General features: G+C 42.5%; 2 protein-coding genes across 2 annotated transcripts; one reads left to right on the forward strand and one right to left on the reverse strand.

Annotated features, from left to right (window-relative positions):
* The first annotated feature begins 124 nt into the window (after window positions 1-124).
* On the forward strand, window positions 125-1111 carry LOC141912225 (uncharacterized). The gene has a single exon (XM_074803444.1). It carries the CDS (start codon window positions 125-127, stop codon window positions 1109-1111), a length of 987 nt encoding a protein of 328 aa, XP_074659545.1.
* A 1813-nt stretch (window positions 1112-2924) lies between these two features.
* LOC141912133 (glycerotoxin paralog 1-like) lies at window positions 2925-4944 on the reverse strand. Its single transcript, XM_074803352.1, has 2 exons — window positions 3814-4944; window positions 2925-3288 (listed from the first exon to the last, which is right to left on the reverse strand). The coding sequence occupies exons 1-2, from the start codon at window positions 4877-4879 to the stop codon at window positions 3026-3028; spliced, it is 1329 nt and encodes a 442-aa protein (XP_074659453.1). The 5' UTR covers window positions 4880-4944; the 3' UTR covers window positions 2925-3025.
* Between the last annotated feature and the right edge of the window lie 16151 nt (window positions 4945-21095).

Here is a 21095-nt window from a genome sequence, read left to right on the forward strand (position 1 = left end):
GGTCATTTGAATTCGTGAACGAAATAAGAATGCGTGCACGTTGGTAAAATCTATAATTATAGTTTTCTCGATATATTTACGATAATTAGCCGTAATTGAGAGAATAGTCTGATTGGTCGACGCAATGGCTGCATCTTCAGTTCCCCAGAACCGCACGGCGAATCCGACGAATGTCTACACAGCGATCGTACTGGCTGCAACCACGATAAACGAGACCTATCTCTGGTTTTACCTGGTATTCGCCGGTGTTTGTTTTATCATCGGATTCGTCGGCAATCTCTTGATCGTGGTAGTGATGCTGCAGCGTAAACTGTGGCGACGTTCGTACAGTCGCGTGTTCGTTCAACTAGCCGTCTGCGACACTCTCGTACTGATCACGTGTTCGATGAAATACATCAACGTCGTATCTTACACATTTCACGGGAAGATAGCCCTCAAACCGTCAACACGAATTCAATGTATATGTTTCGAGTATTTCATAACAATATGCGTATCGGCAAGTCCGTGGACGTTGGTCCTCGTAGCCGCCGAGCGAATGTGCGTGGTTTGTTTTCCGTTCAGAGGCCCTCGTTTCTGGAGCCCGAAAACCGCGTCTAGACTCTGTTTATTCGTAGCCTGCTCCATAGCGCTTATAAATAGCTATTTACTCGTAACTATCGATGTTAGCGATAGCGGCTGTAATTTCAAAGACCAGCAATTCACCAAGCCTTTGCTGACTTCTATTCTTACCTCAGTAGGCCCGTTTATTGCGTTAGCGATCACGTCCGTGATAACCTCTGTCGCTTTGTACCGAAAAAAGGGCGACTCGAAAACAACCCGCGCATCGAAATACTCGAATCAGGTAACCGTGTTGGTTCTGTTGTTGTGCGTCTTCTTCCTGGCCACAACTTTCCCCGCTACTTTGTTTGCCCCTTTTGTCTGGACGAATTCACGATTGAAAAACATCTTCGCCGCCCTCATCGACATTCTGATGATAAACTATTCGTACAACCTCTGCGTGTATCTGCTGACGGGAAAAGAAATCAGAAACGAATTGCGCAAGTTGATGCTGAAAGTCTTCGTGAACGGCCTCAATATGTTCCCGTGCCGTAACAGGGGCGGATCCATGTAGACTATTTTTGAAGATATTGCCTCACACAAAAGGGCACTCTGATTTCCAAAATGGCTACTAGGCCTATATACTCCCGCACTGATACGTACCGATCATCTTTGTTGACAAAGTTGAAAAGACACTTAATACATTAGAAAGATTTGATGTTCTTTGACGAGTTTTCTCACGAGTTCGCTTGGATCCACCGCTGCGAAAAATTTCATCACTCGTCTATTCTGGCAACCGGCGGCAAGACGACCGTTTAGAAAAAAATCGATTACCATTCCAGAAGTTAAATACAGTTTAAACCGCGCCCTGACTTCTGTTTGATTTAGCTAATTAACTAAGAAATCTTTCTCCGCTTAATTAGAATACGAACTTAGTTTCTTCGTTTCTAATTAATGTCCAATTAATCCATTCCAACTTTTAACCATGATACATGCGGAGGAATCGATTTGAAATATGCTGACGACTTCGGAAAACATCTCGACTCGATTTCATTGCCCTTGAACTGTTAAACTTCTGATAAATGATGAATTCATGATTATTTTCAAAACGGTATAGTTTGATCGGCCTGAGATTAATTCTGCACTTACTGCACTTGATGTCCGTCGTCACTGTTGCTGCAAAAGTTACGATAAAATTCACTGTGAAAATTATGATTTCAAGGGAGTGTCCGCGTGGGTTCGGACTTCCCACAAAATTTTGAGGTCCCCGAAATTTCCATCCTCAAATATTCCAGGCTGAAGATATTGTTTCGGCAATTAGCTATTTTACCAATTCGAAAAGATCTACTTAAACCCATCCTGTTTGTGCGAACAACGATATTGTGGCGAAGCATAGAAAAAGGCCCTTAATTTCTTAAGTGGACACCTACCTTTCCTTTGAGCCAAGACCCGCCCCTGAGTGAGTTCCGGCAACCGAAAATACGTAAAAGCCATCTCAATTCGGGCGAAGATTGTGATAGTTGAGCGCTGAGATCTACGTTCTCTGGCGAAAACCCTCAATTCGGTCGGGTGAAGATCGTGATATAGTATAGAGCGCTCCTCACCGCACGCAGAGCGACCATCACTGAGATCCACGTTCCCAGGGAACCCTCAATTCGGTCGGATGAAGATCGTGATTGTGTAGAGCGCTCCTCACCGCGCATAGAGCGACCATCACTGAGATCCACGTTCCCAAGGAAACCTCAATTCGGTCGGATGAAGATCGTGATATAGTATAGAGCGCTCCTCACCGCACGCAGAGCGACCATCACTGAGATCCACGTTCTGCACGCCTGAAAATCCTCAAATCGATCCAGTGCAGAAGATCGTGATAGTCCGAATGCTGTCATCTCTCCTTCCTCATGCGCGGTGTTTGGTGTCTGTCTTTTAAATCCAAAAGATCTGTTACTCTTATATGAACATATGTATTCGAAAATTATCATTATATCATTAACATGTCTATACCATTAAGGAGGTATTACTTCTCGTGCAGAAAATGTTAATGGTCTGGTAATATAAGATTCCATATTGAATAAACTTTTGACGAACTAGAATTATAGAACGCGTTAATTTCAATATTGTGGGACATCTGCAAGTTCAATACCTGGAGTATAGGCCTACTAATGAAGTCTTAATTAGATTTTTACGGCTGAAACGATTTCAATGTTCCCTCCAGGTTCCCTTCCATTTTAAAACTAAATCTACGAGTGAGCACAACTATATGTATGCCTTTTCACCTCGATGACCAACGACAGATTGAACCGATTTTTGAACGGAAATTTAACTCTGAAGACATTATGTGGGTAATTCATCCGGAGACATTTTTATTTCGATTTGATTAACTTCACAATAGACATCATAGTCCTTGACTACAGAAATTGGATATTGAAATTCCATTTGGAATATGCAAAAACAAAATAAGTCAAGGCTTCGGGGTTTCGCAAAAGAATTATTTTCTCATACAAGCCGGAGATATGGAGCCAGAATCTGAACGTCTGACGCGAGTCGAACCCGGCGCATTTCTGTCCGAATTCTCGTCGCATTGCTTCGTATTCGACGAGTAGGTCAGAAACTTCATCTCGACGCGCGTGACTTTACTCAAATCGATCGAAGCGTCTTCCGATATTTTCAACGTCCAGGTTGTGAAGGGAGGCAGGGCAGAAAGTTCGTCTTGATTCTCGCCAAACATGCAGCCGAATTCCGTGATTTCCCCTGCAAAAATGAGAACATAAACATTGGCCATAACATTTCTGGCGTGGCAAGTATATCGTATTGAGAATTCCTGGCGATGTTATTTGTTAACAGAATACTTCTTTATAAAAATGCCTATTTAGAATGTATGTGTGTGTAATTTATGTCATCATCAATTAAACATAATCACAAATTGAATGTATAACGACTAAGTAGATTGATGATAGGAACCTGAACAGAGCCTTAAAGGCTGTACAATCACTAGGACGTTCAGGCCCCTTAGAGAAAAAAAGAAGAAGATTAACGGTAATGATAATAATAATAATAATAATAATAATAATAATAATAATAATAATAATAATAATAATAATAATAATAATAATAATAATAATAATAATAATAATAATAATAATAATAATAATAATAATAATAATAATAATAATAATAATAATAATAATAATAATAATAATAATAATAATAATAATAATAATAATAACAATAATAAAAATGGAAGCATTATGCTTATCGATTCTTCGATATCCTTACCTGATGAAAGTTTATATTTGTAGGCGATCGTTTTACCGTTGCCGAAAAAACTGTAAATCTTGCCGCGGTACCTGTCCGAAAATTCACCAGCCCTCGCCAACAAAATACCCAATTCATCTTTGCTCGATTCGGCCCCGTGAACGACGATTCTCATTTCGATTATTCGAATTCGTTCGTAGTCGGCGAACGCCGGCTCGTCGACGTCGATGACGAAGTTCACGCTTCGGTCGTTTTTCAAGAACGTGATCGGGCATTCGGATTCGGTCGGGCCGTCGCCCGCGCAATCCCCGCTATCCGTCAGGTCCAGGTAGATGTTCAGCGGTTTGCTGCTGCATTTCAGGTCGGGATCCAACTGGAACAGAGTGGTCGCTTGGATTTTCGTCAACACCGTCTCCAGATCGTCTTTCAACAACGGTATGTTCTTTTTCGAACATTCGGTAAATTCGTTGTAGAACTTCGATTGACAATACAAGCGAATAACGTCGTGAACCAGTTCCCGATAATAGAACGACTGCCTATGAAATTTGCTGAGTAATTGCTTCGTCACCTGATCCTGCTCTAAGGATTTCTTGTATTCCGCTTCCAGCTGCGTTTTGTAAATCTGCGACAGTTGTAGACTCTGCCTCAAACGCGCCGCGTTCTGCACCCTGACGCCGATGTTGATGGCTTCTTTAGTCAACGCTTCGCCCCAGACGGTCATCTCGATAAGCGATGCCTTCACCTCGTTGATAAACGGCGCTATATCCGGGATAATCATCGCTTCCAGACGCTGTTCGATCAACGCTTTCAAGGCTTGCCACTTACCGATTTGCACTTTGAGTCGAGCCGTATCGCCGACCGTGCGACTGTCGTATATGCTTTCGACGGTGTTGCCCTCGACGCCGGTTTCGTAACTACTGCTGACTTGGATTATACGATTGATTATCTCCTCCATTTCGAGTACGTCTTTCACGACGTTGGCCATATTCGCGTAGCCGTTGACGATGATCGCCGGTCCGATTTCTTCGGTGTTCGCGAATATTCCCGACATCACGCTCAAGATATCCAACTGATCCATATCGGCCATGTGGGTCCTGAGTCTCTTCACGTCTTCGGCCGATTTATCGCGAGCATTTTGAAATTCGAATTCCAACATACCTATTGTGCTGGAAGCGACGCTGAACGCGCTCTCGGCGTCCTCCTTCAGACTCTCCATGTGCGAAATCGGCTGTTGCATTTCGCTAATCGATAACTTGATCCGCGAAAGCACGTCTGCCGTATTCTGACCGCTCTCTTTCAGATATTTCAAGTTGCCGATGTAATCCCGCAGCATCTCGGTCAGAACCTCCGCGTAACGTTTATACGTGTCCATAGACAGCGGGGGCACGCTGCGCACGTCGGATTTCTCGTGCAGAATCACGTCCATCACGTTCTGTCGCGCTAAATACGACATCTGTTGCAGGTCGTCGTCCTCCGGGTGGCCGGCGTTTCTCAACGCTTCGGCCGACGCGACGGCGGCGACCTCTCGTAGCAAATCGACGGCGATGTCGATATTCTGTTGATCGCCGTTTTCGACGAGGCTCTTCGCGCAAAACATGGCCATCTGTAAGAAGTCGAGACGCTGAACGGGGATTGCGAAGCTGCCCTTCGAGGCGACCGTGCACTGAAACGGGGCTATGATCTCCGACGCGACCAGTAATAACGAACCCTCGTTGTCGTCGTCGTTGTACGATATCGCCACCTGGGTTTCCGACGCGTCCGACGTTCTGATGAACTGCGTCGTACACCCGAGCAATTCTACATTCGTCGACGACTTGTAGTTGAACTTCAAATACGAGCCCGCTTCCATGTAGAATGTCTTAGCGACGATTTGTAGACGGTATATCACGCTAGCCCGGCCGCTGAACGAAACGGAAAACGCGAAAATTCGCAACTCCTTCAGATCCGTCCGATCTTTGACTTCGGAGAAGATCTCGTTCAAATCGACGTGAGTTTCGTAGATGGTGATGATCCCGCCTTCGTCGTCGCTTCGCAGGAATTCGGGCGAACCGCATTGTGAATAACAGTTTCTGCGTCCGCAAAGTACGGCGTCAGTTGACTGCGGTTCAATTTCTCTAAATTCTATCAGAGCGTTGATGCTGAAACGAAGGGTTTTTACGATTAAGTTATTCCCCTGACACTGATGGTGTTATTTTCATCGTCCTTCATCGGTAGGGATCGATTCGAACCTCAAGGCATCGCTACACTCAGCCTCGGCACGAGAAACCCTGCCACACTAGACCGGGTGCGCAGGTACATGCGCAGCTTTGCCGCGCGAAAACTTGCGGCACCAATCAGATTGCTCGTTGTATAATCGCTGAGTCAAACGAAGAACTATAAATGGGAAAACCTGGGCCAAAATAAAACAGGATTTCTGATTAGCTGATAATGACATCATCTAAGCCGCGCACTCAGTCTAGTGTGACTGGTTTCGTGCCGTGGATGAGTGTGTCCAAGGGGTCCAAGGGGTGCTTTGGGTGCTAGAGCATCCTCTCTTTCGTATTATCTATTTCCAGCTGTTCAACACTTCTTTTCGAAGTACAAGGTGTATTTCAAATATATGTAATGACCAAGCAGTGCCTGAAAGCGCTAACGATACATAAAATTGAAAATCATTTTTAAGAATTTCCTGGGGCTGACCAGCAGAATAATCTTTGAAAAGCCTGGTGGCCCTGGACCCGAAAGTATTCTCTATACACCCAGGCGCTAGAACTTTACTAGCTCTAAAAGATGAACGTTGCTTTCAGACCCCCGTTTAAATGAAGTTTAAGAGAAGTCTTACTCCAATGTCTGGACGGGAGAAGTTGAAATCATTCTGTAGTGGATCAATGACGACGAGTCGAAATCACTAAAAAACAACAAATTATCATTTTGAATCAAATATTTGAATCACTGTTGTTGATCTTAAAATGCAAACCTTCATTATATAATAAATCAATTTAAATATTCCACAAAAGCAATTGATAATTTCAAATTAACCGTTAACTAATTATACATTGCTAATAATGCCAAAATAACTCACATTTTAATTTTTTTCAGATGTTTAAGGTTACCGAACACATCCGGGGCTATAGTCACGACCTCTGGACTGGACAAATCTCTGAAATACGATGCCATATATGGTGTGATACAAGTGTATATATATATATATTGATAAGCGCAAGACTACTTAATGGGGATCCTGCGACCTCCTGTGGCAATCGAGGATTCTATTTGTTCGCTAGTAGTTACTCTCGTTTTCCGCGTTCGATATCTTCTACATTTCGATTAAAACTGAATGAACATGTCTCAAATGAATTAAATATGATTAAAAACTATATTCCTATATCTGAGAAAATGAGCTTATTGTTTATTCGGTGGGTGCAGTGCTGAGACATGGATTCGGGAACCTAAAAATTCAGTTCAATGCTCATTGAGAATGAACTAATTTTGACGATGAAAAACCGAGTGTTCGTCACGCCATCTGGTGGGATAGCTGGTGCTGCGGGTTTCCCGTAACAGTCCACTTACAGCTCCTCCAGATTTTGTAGTCCGTCAAAAAATCCTTTCGGTATATTGCCGATCTTAGCCATTTTTCTGAAATTGATGTCAATGAAAACCCATTTATGAAACCGAAACCGGTTGAGAAAATGTTTGCGAATTCGCGATGAATGAAAAAAGCACGCACATTTTGGTGACATATTTGGCGCCGTCGAATAAATTATTGGGAAGTCTCACTCCGGTAAGATCGATCGCCGAAAGATCGCTGACGAAAAAAAGAGATATCAGATGATGACGTCATTTTTCTGGCATTCCTCTTCTGGACAGGGGCACCAGGATCCAGTTCCTACAGTTGTGAGTTGATATTTGACTCTGGAGACAACTCATCGAAAATGAACTATAATTTCAACTCAGAGTTAACACTAACTCACGACTGTGGAACTGGATCCACAGCGGAACGTTTATAAAATTCCCGAATCGGAAGGAATTTGCAAAGAATAAACCAGCGCGGAATTCCGGTACCGAATGGAACACGATTTTGAACAAAAGTGAGGATGGATTTCCATTTTATCAGAAAGGCTGACTGTAATTAGTGTTTTGATTTGTAACCATCCTTATCATTAACGCCGCTCGCTTAACGCCGACATTTTCCCATCGGTCCTAACAGTGGCATCATAAAATACTTAAAACACTTTATCATTCGAAAATGGAATTATTGAATTTGTAGAATCAATTAAGCTGACACGAGAAATACGGTTATACTTCGGCCAGGATAAAGACAAATAAATCAGTAACCTAGCAGATTAGGTTTGGGCAAAATGAAACACTGACCGAGGCTACAATATCGTAACCTCTCGGTCGGTTGACTTGCGCAGATTTTCCTGTTGAATTAACTGCGTAGTCCAGTTAAACCTCGTAAGTCAAATCCTGAGTCAGAGCTGTAGAACCCGGCCCGGCTGCTGTTCTGATTGATAAACTCACATTTCCGTTCTTCCAGCTGATAGACTATTATAAATAGTACGCCACATTTCTGGAAGGGAAATACACGAAAAACAACAATTATTTATGTAGAGTCCCGTCGTTGCAGTTTAACCAAGCGCAATTATTTTTGAATAGAAAATCCTACAAATTTCTATCTTGAGAGAAAAAAAAGTCGACTGTTTTGCGTTGTGGTCAGAATTTGGTCAGAATTTGCCGCACAGCTCCTAATGAGTTTAGAAATAATTAACGATAATAAGTCGATTGAACAGAGACGATCTGACTTCAGCCATCTGTGCATCAATCCATGTAATAGGCTGAATTCAGTTCCACAGTAACGCGTGAGTTGCGGTCAACTCGGAGTTAAGATTGATGGTTCCATTTATAACAATGATTTGAATTGGAGTCAGACGTTAACTCAGTATCAACAACCGGTATAAACCTTACCTACAGTACCCTACAGGATGCCCCCCCCCCCCCCCCACACATACCATACACAAAATGTCGCGGGGACTTCAATACCGACATTTCAATAGAACTAAAATAGTAGTGACGTTCCGACTCAATTCTATACGAGCCATCTTTGAAAAAAAGGTTTGGACAATGGCTTGTCTTAACGTCACTACTCCCATAGTTTTAACAATGGCTTATAGAATTTTTTAGTTTTCCTTCATGATTTTTGTTTGTTTTTTTTTTCATTCTTATTTCGATATAAGACGTATTTGAATACCACGCTAACTACGACATACTTACCGGTCGGTTCGGGTCCGTGGCACGTTCGTATGTAGGCGTCGGTCAGTTCGCTGTCGCCCAGCTCTGGCTCCACTGCGAACAGCGCGCACGAGCCGTCTTCAGACGCGTAATAAGCGCACTTGAAATCTCGAGCGTCGTAACATTTCGCTTGGCACAATTCGCGAGAAATGTTCTTATCCGCATAACTTTCGATCGCTTGGTGACCAGGTGCGGTGTGAACGCCCTTGATTTCGTAGAATTTATCTGAAATTCATGTTTAGTTTCATATATATTTGAATTCAATTGTCTATTACTTAGATACTAGCGGTTGAAGGATTCGATTGATCCGGGGTTCAGTCGCATAACAGTATTCAATTTTCATTATACAAGTGGAACTTTTCACGTGGAAGTGGAACTTCGTCTATGAAAGTGGAACCTTTTGCAAGGTGCTCAAATTTCGACTAGTATACTCACTAACATTAGATATTATTTCGTCCCCATGAAAAACATTTCGTTCCCATGAAAATCTTTTCGTTCCCATGAAAAGATTATTTCGTTCCCACGAAAAGACTATTTCGTTCCCACGAAAAGACTATTTCGTTCCCATAACAAACATTTCGTTCCCATGAAAATATTTTCGTTACCACGAAATAATCATTTCGTTTCCCCGAAGAACATTTCGTACCAACGAAAAGATTTTTCGTTTCCACGAAAAAATAACGATTATTTAGTTATGATTATCATTATTATCGTTATTAGAATTATGTATTGATTAACGGTCGCACTCACCGTCTCCCTCTCTGATGTATATTGAAGCTTCATTTTCGGGGACTGGAAACAAGCGCAATGTATGACAGATAAACTGTTTCAGCTCATAATGAACGGCCACGCAATATTTGTCACTCTCCATACAGTAAACTAAACATTCTTCAGCCGTTTGGAATCCTCGCAGATGGCTGTCGGTGGATGTCATTGACCTATTCGGCCTCTTCGAGAAACAGCCTGTGTATTCATCCGCCATGTTTGCTGAAACGACGTACAAAATGCCGTTAAGTAAACCAGGTAAATCGGGAAACTCGGTAGTGTCAGGACTGCTATAGATATTTTTGAGAGAATTCAGTTGAGAATCAGGGAACTCGGTATCGTTGCTGTGAATGTTTCACTGTGCAGGGAACTCGGTAGCGTTGAGACTGCTTAAAATATTTCACCGAGTTGAGAATCAGGGAACTCGGTTGCGTTGAAACTGCTTAAAATATTTCACCGAGTTGAGAATCAGGGAACTCGGTAGCGTTGCTGTGAATGTTTCACTGTGCAGGGATTTCGGTAGCGCTGAGACTGCTTAAACTATTTCACCGAGTTGAGAATCAGGGAACTCGGTAGCGTCGGGACTGCTGTAAATCTTTCAACGAGTGAAAATCAGAAGGACTTGAAGGATTTCACAAAAGAATTTTAGTAAAATCATTAAACTTAGTAAAATGAGTAACCCCGAGCTGGCCGGTACCAAGTAAGAACTAAAAATCTACAATATCATATACGTCAGGTCATAAGTAGATCACGAATAGAAAAGGGGAATATTTCTTCCAGGCTACCGCGGCCATCATCATGTCACTGATCATGGCGTTAACCCTTTCAGTGCTGAGTAATTAATTCCCAAAAATACTGGAGAAAATTTGGAAAATTCCATCCAATTATGTTGAATAGCAGGTACATCGCTTTAGTGCATCTACACCGCGGTGCGGCGCATCGTTAGTTACTTATATTTGCCAGGTACTGCCATCTTTCAATAGAGATGAAAACTAATTACTAGTAATTCCAATACACCTCGGTGCGGTGTAATATCAAAGCCCATCAACGATTTATACACCGCACCTGTTGTGTAGATGCGCCGAGAGGTTTAAACTAAATTCACTATAATATCAAAAATCTCTTCATACATACATTGCAAAAGTCGTGTTTTCGGCGGTCGTTTCGCGTGGCAAGCTCGTTTATAAAGTACGGCGCCCTCGACGGGAGTGTTCAACACGTCGAGCGGGAATCTGTACAGTTTGCAGGCGGTATTGCCACTCATTTCGTAACCGAGGCATCCTTTGAAGTGATCGGGGACACATAACTTTCGACAACCCTCTGAACTAGCTACATGGTTTTCAACTTCGCTCGTTCCGGTGTAATCAGGCATTTCCTTGAAATAATCTGTGATAAAATGTTTGAAAAAATGTTATACAAATAGAAAATTGATTATCTGTATATCATGATATGTGATATATGCGCAGATATGCCTTTTCTCTTAAAGGCTTGAGACTTAATTGTAATCAGTGCTTTGTTTATTTTGGTGGCATCAATTCAGTACATTTAGTCTTTCGACATTTAGTCTTCGTACAACTATAGTTCCCATCCAAATAGTCGTCCAACAAATATACCAACAAATTAGGGGTATTTAGTCCTCCTTGACGGAAGATAGAGAAATAGAAGCTTCAAATCTAATAAATTCGGGGATTTAAGCATAAGTTACAGATCATTGATAATATTGCTAAACTAATTCTATCACGAAGACCTTGGGTTGGTATTCCGTGGACTAAATGGGTGGATGTATGCCTCTTTACCGGTTCAACCAGACCAGTTTCACGAAAAGGTTAATTAAGCTCAAATTTGTGATTCAATTGCTGAATTGGTCACTTCATGTTTTCAACGACAAACTTAACCGTTTTAAGCTTAAACGTTCTCGTGAAACCTGTACCCTGGTTGTCGCAATTTCCAATTACATATAACTATCAAAAATGATAAAAATGAATTACTATATTTACGATTTTATCTAGTGTTGAATATGAAAATCAGTAAATCAAACAGATTTGATTGAGATTTGTCTGACTATTGAAATTAGTCGATTTCCAACTTTTCGATCCAAGGGTCAAATCTGAACTCAATGGAAGAACTGGAACAAGTTCCACACTGTTGTTGTGAGTTGGATTTAAACTCAGAACTCGGCATTTACGATTGGATAATATCACAGATTTGACGATCAATGATAACACTTGCCTCTTCCCAAATGTAGATTGAATTTTGATCTAGACGCCGCTTTCAAATGTATAAATCCGCAAGTCGGTGGAACTCCATCGGTACCATTAGTAAACTGTACCCCGATACAGTAGTGGCTAACCTCGAGGCAGAAGAACAAACACTGGTCGACGGTTAGATTACTGAGCGTGATGAATATCTCCTCCGTTTTCGCTGATTGGTATCGGTTTTGTAGGAAGCAGCCGTGATAAACAGCACTAACATCACCTGCAATGCGATATAGAATTGACAGAATCTAAACCCGCCTTGTACGGAATTTAAAAGTTCAAGAGCGAATGAAGCGACGATGACCTCTATATAAAAGAATAGTCCAATGCGTTGTGTCTTTTGATTTTAATTTTTGATAAATTCTACCACCATTCGTTCATTACTTGCATATTGAAATTGGAATAAGTAAACTAGTTAAAGATATAATAGGTTTGTTTATATATGATAACCAGGGTCCAGTTCCACAGTTCTGAGTTAAGATTTGACCCTGGGTTAAAACATTGAAAATGAACTAACTTTAACTCAGAGTTAACTGTAAATCACAACTGTGGAACTGGGTCCAGGGGCTCTTAAAACTGAGTGTATGGTTACACCATCTAGTGGGTGCCGTTTCCCCATTACTAATGTTTGTATCTGAAAAGTCTATATATAATAGTCTATATTGTTGTTCTGCCCTTGAATTATCCACACTGTTGTTTGTCCCATGTGAATGTGGATCGTTTTTGGTATTTCTGTGTTCTATATTTTTTTCCTCTAAAGTACATCTGTACGTTTTGCACGAAAAGAATACATACGCGGTACTAAATTCCTGTAGCATCTGGCGATATTGACGCAATCTTCAACTTCGGTAGAATTGCCCGCGCAGCCGGCACCGCCTCCGCTCTGCGGGGGGCTGTCGCACGCTCTCGACCGTTCACGCGTTCCTTGGCCGCATTTTTTCGAACACTGCGACCATCCGCCCCAAGAACTCCAAAAGCCATCGACTTAGATACGACAGATATGAAAAAAAACATTGACGCTTCGAAAGATCAAATTATATGGCGATCTAATTCAATTCTACAGGGGCGGCCGTTTTGGACGGGAACCGGCAACGCTACCGTGGCAATCGAGGATTCCACCAGGTGTCGCTAGTGGCATTGTGTTACCGTACTTCAGTTTCTTCTACATTTCAATAAAATTCGAGTTAACTTTCAAGATGTTCAATGAAATCTATACCATAAACTGAGTGAGAAAAACGAATCTATATCTATCCGGAAGATTCGTTTGATCTCCGGATTTGAGAGCATAAAAAGCGAGTTTAAATTTCATTGGAAATTAACTGATTATGAATACGAATAAACCCAGTGTTTTTTTGCACCATCTGGAAAGTGCCATCGAGACGGGGACGAAACCCAAAGTTTCGACCAATTTATTTCTGGCCGTAGACTCCTCACGCGGAACCACGGAACCTCAAATCGGTGATTGACCAATTTATTTTTGGCCGTAGACTCTTCACGCGGAACCACGGAACCTCAAATCGGTGATTGACCAATTTATTTTTGGCCGTAGACTCCTCACGCGGAACCACGGAACCTCAAATCGGTGATTGACCGATTTATTTCTGGCCGTAGACTCCCCACGCGGAACCACGGAACTTCAAATCGGTGATTGATCAATTCATTTCTGGCGGTAGACTCCTCACGCGGAACCACGGAACCTCAAATCGGTGATTGATCAATTTATTTCTGGCCGTAGACTCCTCACGCGGAACCTCGGAAATAAAATCGGTGAAATGTATCATTACCTGGGCAATCTTTAAGCGTGCATTCGCCTACATCCGATGCGGACCCGTCGCATTGTTTGCCATGATGACGCGGTGTCGGGTTGTTACAAATCCGGCTTCGAATCGTCGATCCCTTTCCGCAACTTGCCGAACACGGAGTATAGTCCGCCCATTCGCCCCATCCTCCGTCAACTGAAGAGCGTAAGATAAATCCATAATAGTGGAGATGGATTTGCTATGAATTATTAAATTATGACTGCCAGATACCGCAGCAATGCATCGAACGAACGAACGAACGAACGAACGAACGAACGAACGAACGAACGAACGAACGAACGAACGAACGAACGAACGAACGAACGAACGAACGAACGAACGAACGAACGAACGAACGAGTGAACGAAATAAATTGTCACATAATTACAGGATCATAGAATGAACTTACAATATGCAAACAGACCGAGGAGTAAGGAGAAGCTAAAGCTTTGGGTCCTTATCCCCCTTGAACACGCGCACACACACCACATACACGCAAACATTCACCATGCAACCACAGAGACGTTACATCAGCGGCTCCTACTTGTTCGCCTTAATTCCTCCGAACTCCTGGATCGCCCCCCCCCCACAGATTCAGGCCATTCGGTGACTACAGCACAGTGAAAAAAGGGGCACCAACTTTGAAAAGGGCCAGTATTAATGCCCAGCGAGCAAGTTTGAGTTTGAGTGCCATTTATTTGTATCATGCCACTAATTGTGTGCCATATTATTTACTTTTTTCCCGAAACAAAAATTTTGCAAGGGCATTTGAAAACTGCGACTACCGCACGTGCTGCATGTGCGTTAGTCTTGATCCGCGCCTGCCCACCCCCTCCTTGTGGAAAAGCTAAAGCGTATACCTGTGCATCCTAGAATCTCGGTGCGTAGGCAGCCTATGTCTTTACTAATTCCCAGGACGTTCAGTCGTATGAATTTTGCCTTCAACACTCGCGAAAAAAACGACGTGACAAGTTTCGAGTTTTCGCTGTTCCCCTGAAATACCTGCAACCAAAAATACATAAAGAGGAAATGTATTTACGTATTTTTGCTGCAACGTGAACGATATCTCTAAAATCATGCGAGTATTTTACCATAAAGATTTGAAAATTACTTTTTCAGACATAATGCGAAACCGGAATTAATCTTTTCAGTTGATACCGTTGATATGGCGGTTCGAATTCGAGCAAAAGGAAAGTTACCAGGCGCCATTTTGAGGCGGTCCCGCCGGGCCCCTCGCATTGCTGGACAGATTTTAACATTGTTTACCTCAAAACCTCTAGCGACTTATTGTCGTCCCTCCTAACCCCTTTTTCCAAAAACTTATATATCGTTAGAAAGGTGACGACTTCTATTTTCTGATAATGTTTATTTCATTGATCTTGGCCGCCACCGGCTCGACTCCAGAGCGGGTAAAAGTAGATTTGCGAAGGCTGAGTGTAAAGCAAGTATTCTTACGCGAGTAGGGAAATCAATGAGCGAGGTAGTCGCGAGGTAGCCGAGCTATCGAACACAGTTACAGTTTCAGAAAATATACGTCACTTTACAGATGCAACTTTAAAAATTGGTACTTTTGTGTCATTGGCTGTTATTCGATTCAAAATTGCGCCTGCTGGTAACTGGAAACTTCCCTGTAGAAACTTACATCGTTTCCGTCAGCGAGATAGACCTGAGACCACGTGACACGATCAGTACTGATGGTGATATTCAAATTCGTTACGAATTTGTAGCCGTTTTCAGTATCGAAGCCTTGAGTTTGGAGACCTGTTGATGATAGATATCCAATCATTGTCAAACGCGAGATGAAGAATCTTTAACCTTTTGTCCTTTTTGCGTGGAGGTCGCTTCTCAAGAATATTAGCGATAAAGCTTTTATACCGTTTGTGGAAAAATCACTCGTCCCAAGTAGTTTTGTAATGCCGCTTTGACTTGGATATAATAGAAAATTGATTTCAATCATCGAGGACCGGTGCCATAATCGAGACTTAAAATAAAATGTCGCACACTAGATCGAGTGCGCAGCTACATGAGCAGCTTAGATGTCATTTTGGAATGTAATTACTTTTCGAACTTGCGAAATGTGTATATACCCTAATTTTTCACAGTAAAATCAACTATTGACAAATTTAGTAAATTATTCAATTCAAACGATAGAAATGTGATAAGAAAACTTACAGTGTATGTTAAGATATTATGCAGAAGTATGTAAACTTATATTTCCATGTATTAACTTTTGTTTTGTGCTAGAAAATTATGTATAATTTGGAGCAATAAAGAATGAAGACTAATTAGTCAGAGGTCCCGTTCAATTTTGTACTGGGTTTTCCAGTTGTAGCTTATCTGTGATATTTGCCTCAGCGATTATGCAACGGGCAATCCGATTTGCACGCAAGTTTTCCTGCGGCAAACCTGCGCATGTACCTGCGCAGTCAGTCTAGTGTGGCAGGGGTCCGTGGCTGGTTGTAGCGATGCCATCGGGTTCGAATCCCTGCCGAGGTAGCAGGTCCTTGAATAATAGAAGAGCCATTGAATTCTTTTTTTTTTCAAATTTCCACTTGTAATAATGACCTAATGAACGAAATTCGCCGATTTGTTCAAGTAAAATGGTTTTAAAGATATTCTTCGTAATAAAGGTCTCCATAGATGTAAAGAGCTTTCGTTACACGCGTGTGTCGAATTAACCGTCACCACTTACCGAAGACTTTCTCCTCGTCGGGAAACTCTATTTCTAAAAACGAAGGAAGTTGCGCGGAATTTACGCACCAAGCACCGGCCGTATTTCCGAGTCTAGCATTATGCGGCACCGAATCCGAATCATAGTCGTCGGCTGTGATGAGGATATCTTCAATTCTACCGTCTTCAACACCGAGAGGCCGACTGCATTCTGAAAATAATAAGTACATAGAAAAGATACGGATAATTATCTTAATGAAAAAAAAATCCTCTGGAAATAATACGATATAACATCGAATAATGTAAGTATGTTAAGGAGAGCGAGTTCAAAGTCATTTGGATAAAAAGGTATGGCCTTTGATCATTTGTTTGTTCAAGTAGCTCCTGTTTCAGGCAACCGTGTTCCCATTCTAACCAGGCCAGTTGTGTCGATGTTTTTTTAAACATGCCTAACAACCCATTTTTGAAAAAAGCCGCTTTTCTTGAGATTGTGTCTGTGAATGTTGTGACGTGAGACATCTCTAGGTCAATTAAACACCGTATAAATACTTATTAGAATAAGGCGTTATATTTAAACTTTTTAGTATAGTAATTCACTGTAACATGAAAACCGTTATGGTACTCGAATATGGCGGCCCGGAGCAGTTAACTTCTAAATGCGCGTGGTAGCTATATAAATGATTGTCGGTAAAAAGCTGTTGGTGGCTGACCAGGAGGATCTCTTGTGGCTGGTATACCCCCTGAAAGCCTGGCGATATTGAATGAAAATGTATCTGTTTTTAGTCGGCAAAGTCTTTTACACTACAAAAGGCGTTTTAAGACATCTGAAGATAGTGTCGCATAATCGGTGTAATATACATAAACTCTATTGTCAGTTAATAATGACTTTTGACAAATAACATACAATGACACATTTATAAAGATGGTTCCATATAACAATTCAAAGTCCGAAATAACACAAAAAATCATACATCTAATAAACGAGTTGTCCTAAGCTTTTCCACATCTTTTAAAAAAATCTAGAGATGTTATGAACATGATTTGTATTGCCCATTAAATTAACGAATTTATCGGTGTTCGGGTGTACATTATACTTTCTATAGGGATGTATTGGGATCTGGACGTATCGGCCCCCACTCCACGCGGTTGCGCCACCGCGCGGGATTTACGCGAAGCAGCAAACACAAACACGGCCACTCTCTCAATTTTCAATGATAGAAATCGTGTGTGCATTTCAATTATTTCGGCTGTTAGGGTTTTAAGGCACAATATAAGTTGATGATGTGATATGGCGATGTTAATTAATGATAATTCCGCAGTGAAGCTAGTCACGAACGGTGCCGATTGAGTGTACAGCTGCCAAAAACACTGAAATGTGCGTAGTTGCGTAACTATTTGCAGTGAATTGCAGACGAAACATGAAGCCTTAACGGCCGTTTAAAAAAAATTATACCAATCGCAATTGTAAAATAAAAATGAGATAGAACCTAAGTTAAAATTCTGGCCATTTCTAAAATGTTATTACTTATTTTTAGTCAGTGCCGAACGTTTAGTTTTCCAACAATAATGAGGGGTGGTAGGTAGTCATGCAATTCAAGTCATCATTTATTACACGTTACTTCCGTGTTGTTGAAAATCCCGCGAGTCCTGGACCAAACCCCAATGAACAATGTGATCTGTGTGCTGGCCACAAATGCACACAGATCACACTACACTACCCATTACACACTCCAGTACCCACAACTTTCATATATCCATCCAAATATTTAGTGTCTTTCTTCCTGGGTGTATAGCGTATGTGGGACATACTAGTAAAACGTGCTAGAAATCTTCAATTTGATCATCATTACAAATAGGGCAGGTGCGATTCTCATAAGGTACTGGTTGTGGTCATGTCATATCACAAGCAAGTATCACACATAAAAGAAACGTCATTTCAATTGTACATTGTAAAACGGAGTTTGTTAGTATTTTGGTGATGAATACAGAATTGGCGGCCATTGTCAATGTGAACTTATCAAAAGCAAGACGTTTTTTTCATCTGACTTGATTGCAGAATAACACCCCAAAATGCAGATAGATTATCAACAACCCCACGAACTGAATCCCAAGCCCATCGGTGAGTGCCTGTGGGGCCCCTCTTAAGCCGGGCGTAGGTCGACCTTGCGACGCGACGCGATCGTCGCGTTGCGTCACAAGTGGGGGCGTAAGTCGGTTGCGACACGATTGTCAGCGACTGTGTGCGACTTGTTGCTCCCAGCCGCAAGAGCGCGTAGATCGGTTGCGACGGTCGCGTTGCATCGCAGAAAGTAGAACATGTGCGACTCATTGCGTCGCTGGCAGTCGCAAGGTAGCGTAGGTCGGTTGGTCGTTGAGACGCGATCGTCGCTGGCAGTCGCAGTGAGTCGCGTCGCAGTGAGTCGCAAGCCGTCGCAAGGCCGACCTACGCCCGGCTTTAGATCCGCCATGTGTAATTCGTGTCGTGGCCACTTAGAATCGGAATGAACTTGGTCGACTTACCTTTATTAGGAACTTTACACGTGAAATAAAGATCCTTGTAACAAGAAGTCACCTCGTAACCGGTCTTACTAAGCTCGATACATTGGTCTCTCGATGGAGTTGACATCAGTTGTGTAGCTCGGTGACCGTCTAATTCGTACCATTTCCTAACACCCTTGTCATATTGAAAGCCTCCAAAAACTTCTTGAGGTCTCAATCTAAAGTCATCATCATTGTTATAGATTTACATGTACGTATTATATCCTATTGTATGAATATATAATCTAAAAACATTGCAGTAAATAAAGTTATTCTATAATGATTATTGAAATCAGTATTTCTAAGGTCAAAATAGTAGCAAATTACTGAAAATCGGGAACAGTAGTTGGCCGGCTGCTCTGCGAGAACAACCGATTCAATATCAGACTTACGCATATATCGTATAGAGAACATCCATTTCGTAGTTCGACTCCGGGCTGAATACATGAGAATATGGCGAATATTCCTGACACAACCCCTCGGCTTCCGGGAAATTCTTATCGGTGCGGTGGCGACCATAGCACCTACCGTTGTGAGTAAGCCAGTATTTACGTTTTTCAAAAGATTCGCTGTTGCTGCTTAATGCGCTGGTCTTCTCTGGGCATTCTGCGATGAAATATCGTAAGATTACAAAATCAGTTTTCGCGCATTTTTGGGACTTAAGTACGTACGAAAATTGGTTAAGAAACTAAACCTATGCGGCTACGCTCCCATCTAGTGATACAAACCACTACTTCCAATCATCAGAATTCTGTAATATCTATTTTTCAACTATGGTTAAAACTAATTACTAGCCACACCCAGTGTGTTTATAACCAGTGAGATATATGTTGACATTTTCCCTACCATCATCACCTGTAGCAGATGTAATGTGGTCTATCTGTAGCGGGGTGATGCACCTGTAATGGGGTGATGCATCTGTAGCGGGGTGATGCATCTGTAGCGGGGTGATGCATCTGTAGCGGGGTTATATATCTGTAATCGGCTGATGCATCTGTAATGGGGTGATGCATCTGTAACGGGGTTATAAATCTGTAGCGGGGTGATGCATCTGTAGCGGGATGGTACATCTGTAGGGGGTGATGCATCTGTAGCGCGATGGTCCATATGTAGGGGTGATGCATCTGTAGCGGGGTGATGCATCTGTTGCGGGGTGATGCATCTGTAGCGGGGTGATGCATCTGTAGCGGGGTGATGCATCTGTAGCGGGGTGATGCATCTGTAGAGGGGGATGCATCTGTAGCGGGGTGATGCATCTGTAGCGGGGTAATGCATCTGTAGCGGGGGTGATGCATCTGTAGCGGGGTGATGCATCTGAAGCGGGATGATGCATCTGTAGCGGGGTGATGCATCTGTAGCGGGGTGATGCATCTGTTGCGGGGTGATGCATCTGTAGCGGGGTGATGCATCTATAGCGGGGTGATGCATCTGTAGCGGGGTGATGCATCTGTAGAGGGGGATGCATCTGTAGCGGGGTGATGCATCTGTAGCGGGGTGATGCATCTGTAGCGGGGTGATGCATCTGTAGAGGGGGATGCATCTGTAGCGGGGTGATGCATCTGTAGCGGGGTAATGCATCTGTAGCGGGGGTGATGCATCTGTAGCGGGGTGATGCATCTGAAGCGGGATGATGCATCTGTAGCGGGGTGATGCATCTGTAGAGGGATGGTGCATCTGTAGCAGGGTGATGCATCTGTAGAGGGATGATGCATCTGTAGCTGGTGACGTAGCTACAATTAGCGTAATACGTACCGATTGGATAAACGCATGCGTACACTACGTGCGCCTTATCGTATTTGCAATTGATCAGAGGGCTAGTCGCATCAAAAGTGAATTTGCATTCATTTTTCAGTTCGCAAGTATTTCTTGCTTTTTCCCACTTCTTGCTTGGAGAGTCGTGGTACACATCGGGCCAAGCCTATATGATGAACAGAAATGAGACAATATTGACGCGTACCGTAACGATGCGTTGTCTAGCAATAAACAACAGGGGCCAGTTGCACAGTCA

The sequence above is a fragment of the Tubulanus polymorphus genome, chromosome 10, assembly GCF_964204645.1.
Source record: "Tubulanus polymorphus chromosome 10, tnTubPoly1.2, whole genome shotgun sequence".
NCBI lineage: Eukaryota > Metazoa > Nemertea > Palaeonemertea > Tubulaniformes > Tubulanidae > Tubulanus > Tubulanus polymorphus.

Excerpts from the sequence above, each read along its gene's own strand:
- LOC141912133 (XM_074803352.1), bottom strand. The coding sequence starts at position 4,879 with ATGGCCGATATGGATCAGTTGGATATCTTGAGCGTGATGTCGGGAATA. Across the intron at positions 3,289-3,813 it reads CAAATATAAACTTTCATCAG|GGGAAATCACGGAATTCGGC; the intron begins GTAAGGATATCG and ends TCATTTTTGCAG.
- LOC141912225 (XM_074803444.1), top strand. The coding sequence starts at position 125 with ATGGCTGCATCTTCAGTTCCCCAGAACCGCACGGCGAATCCGACGAAT.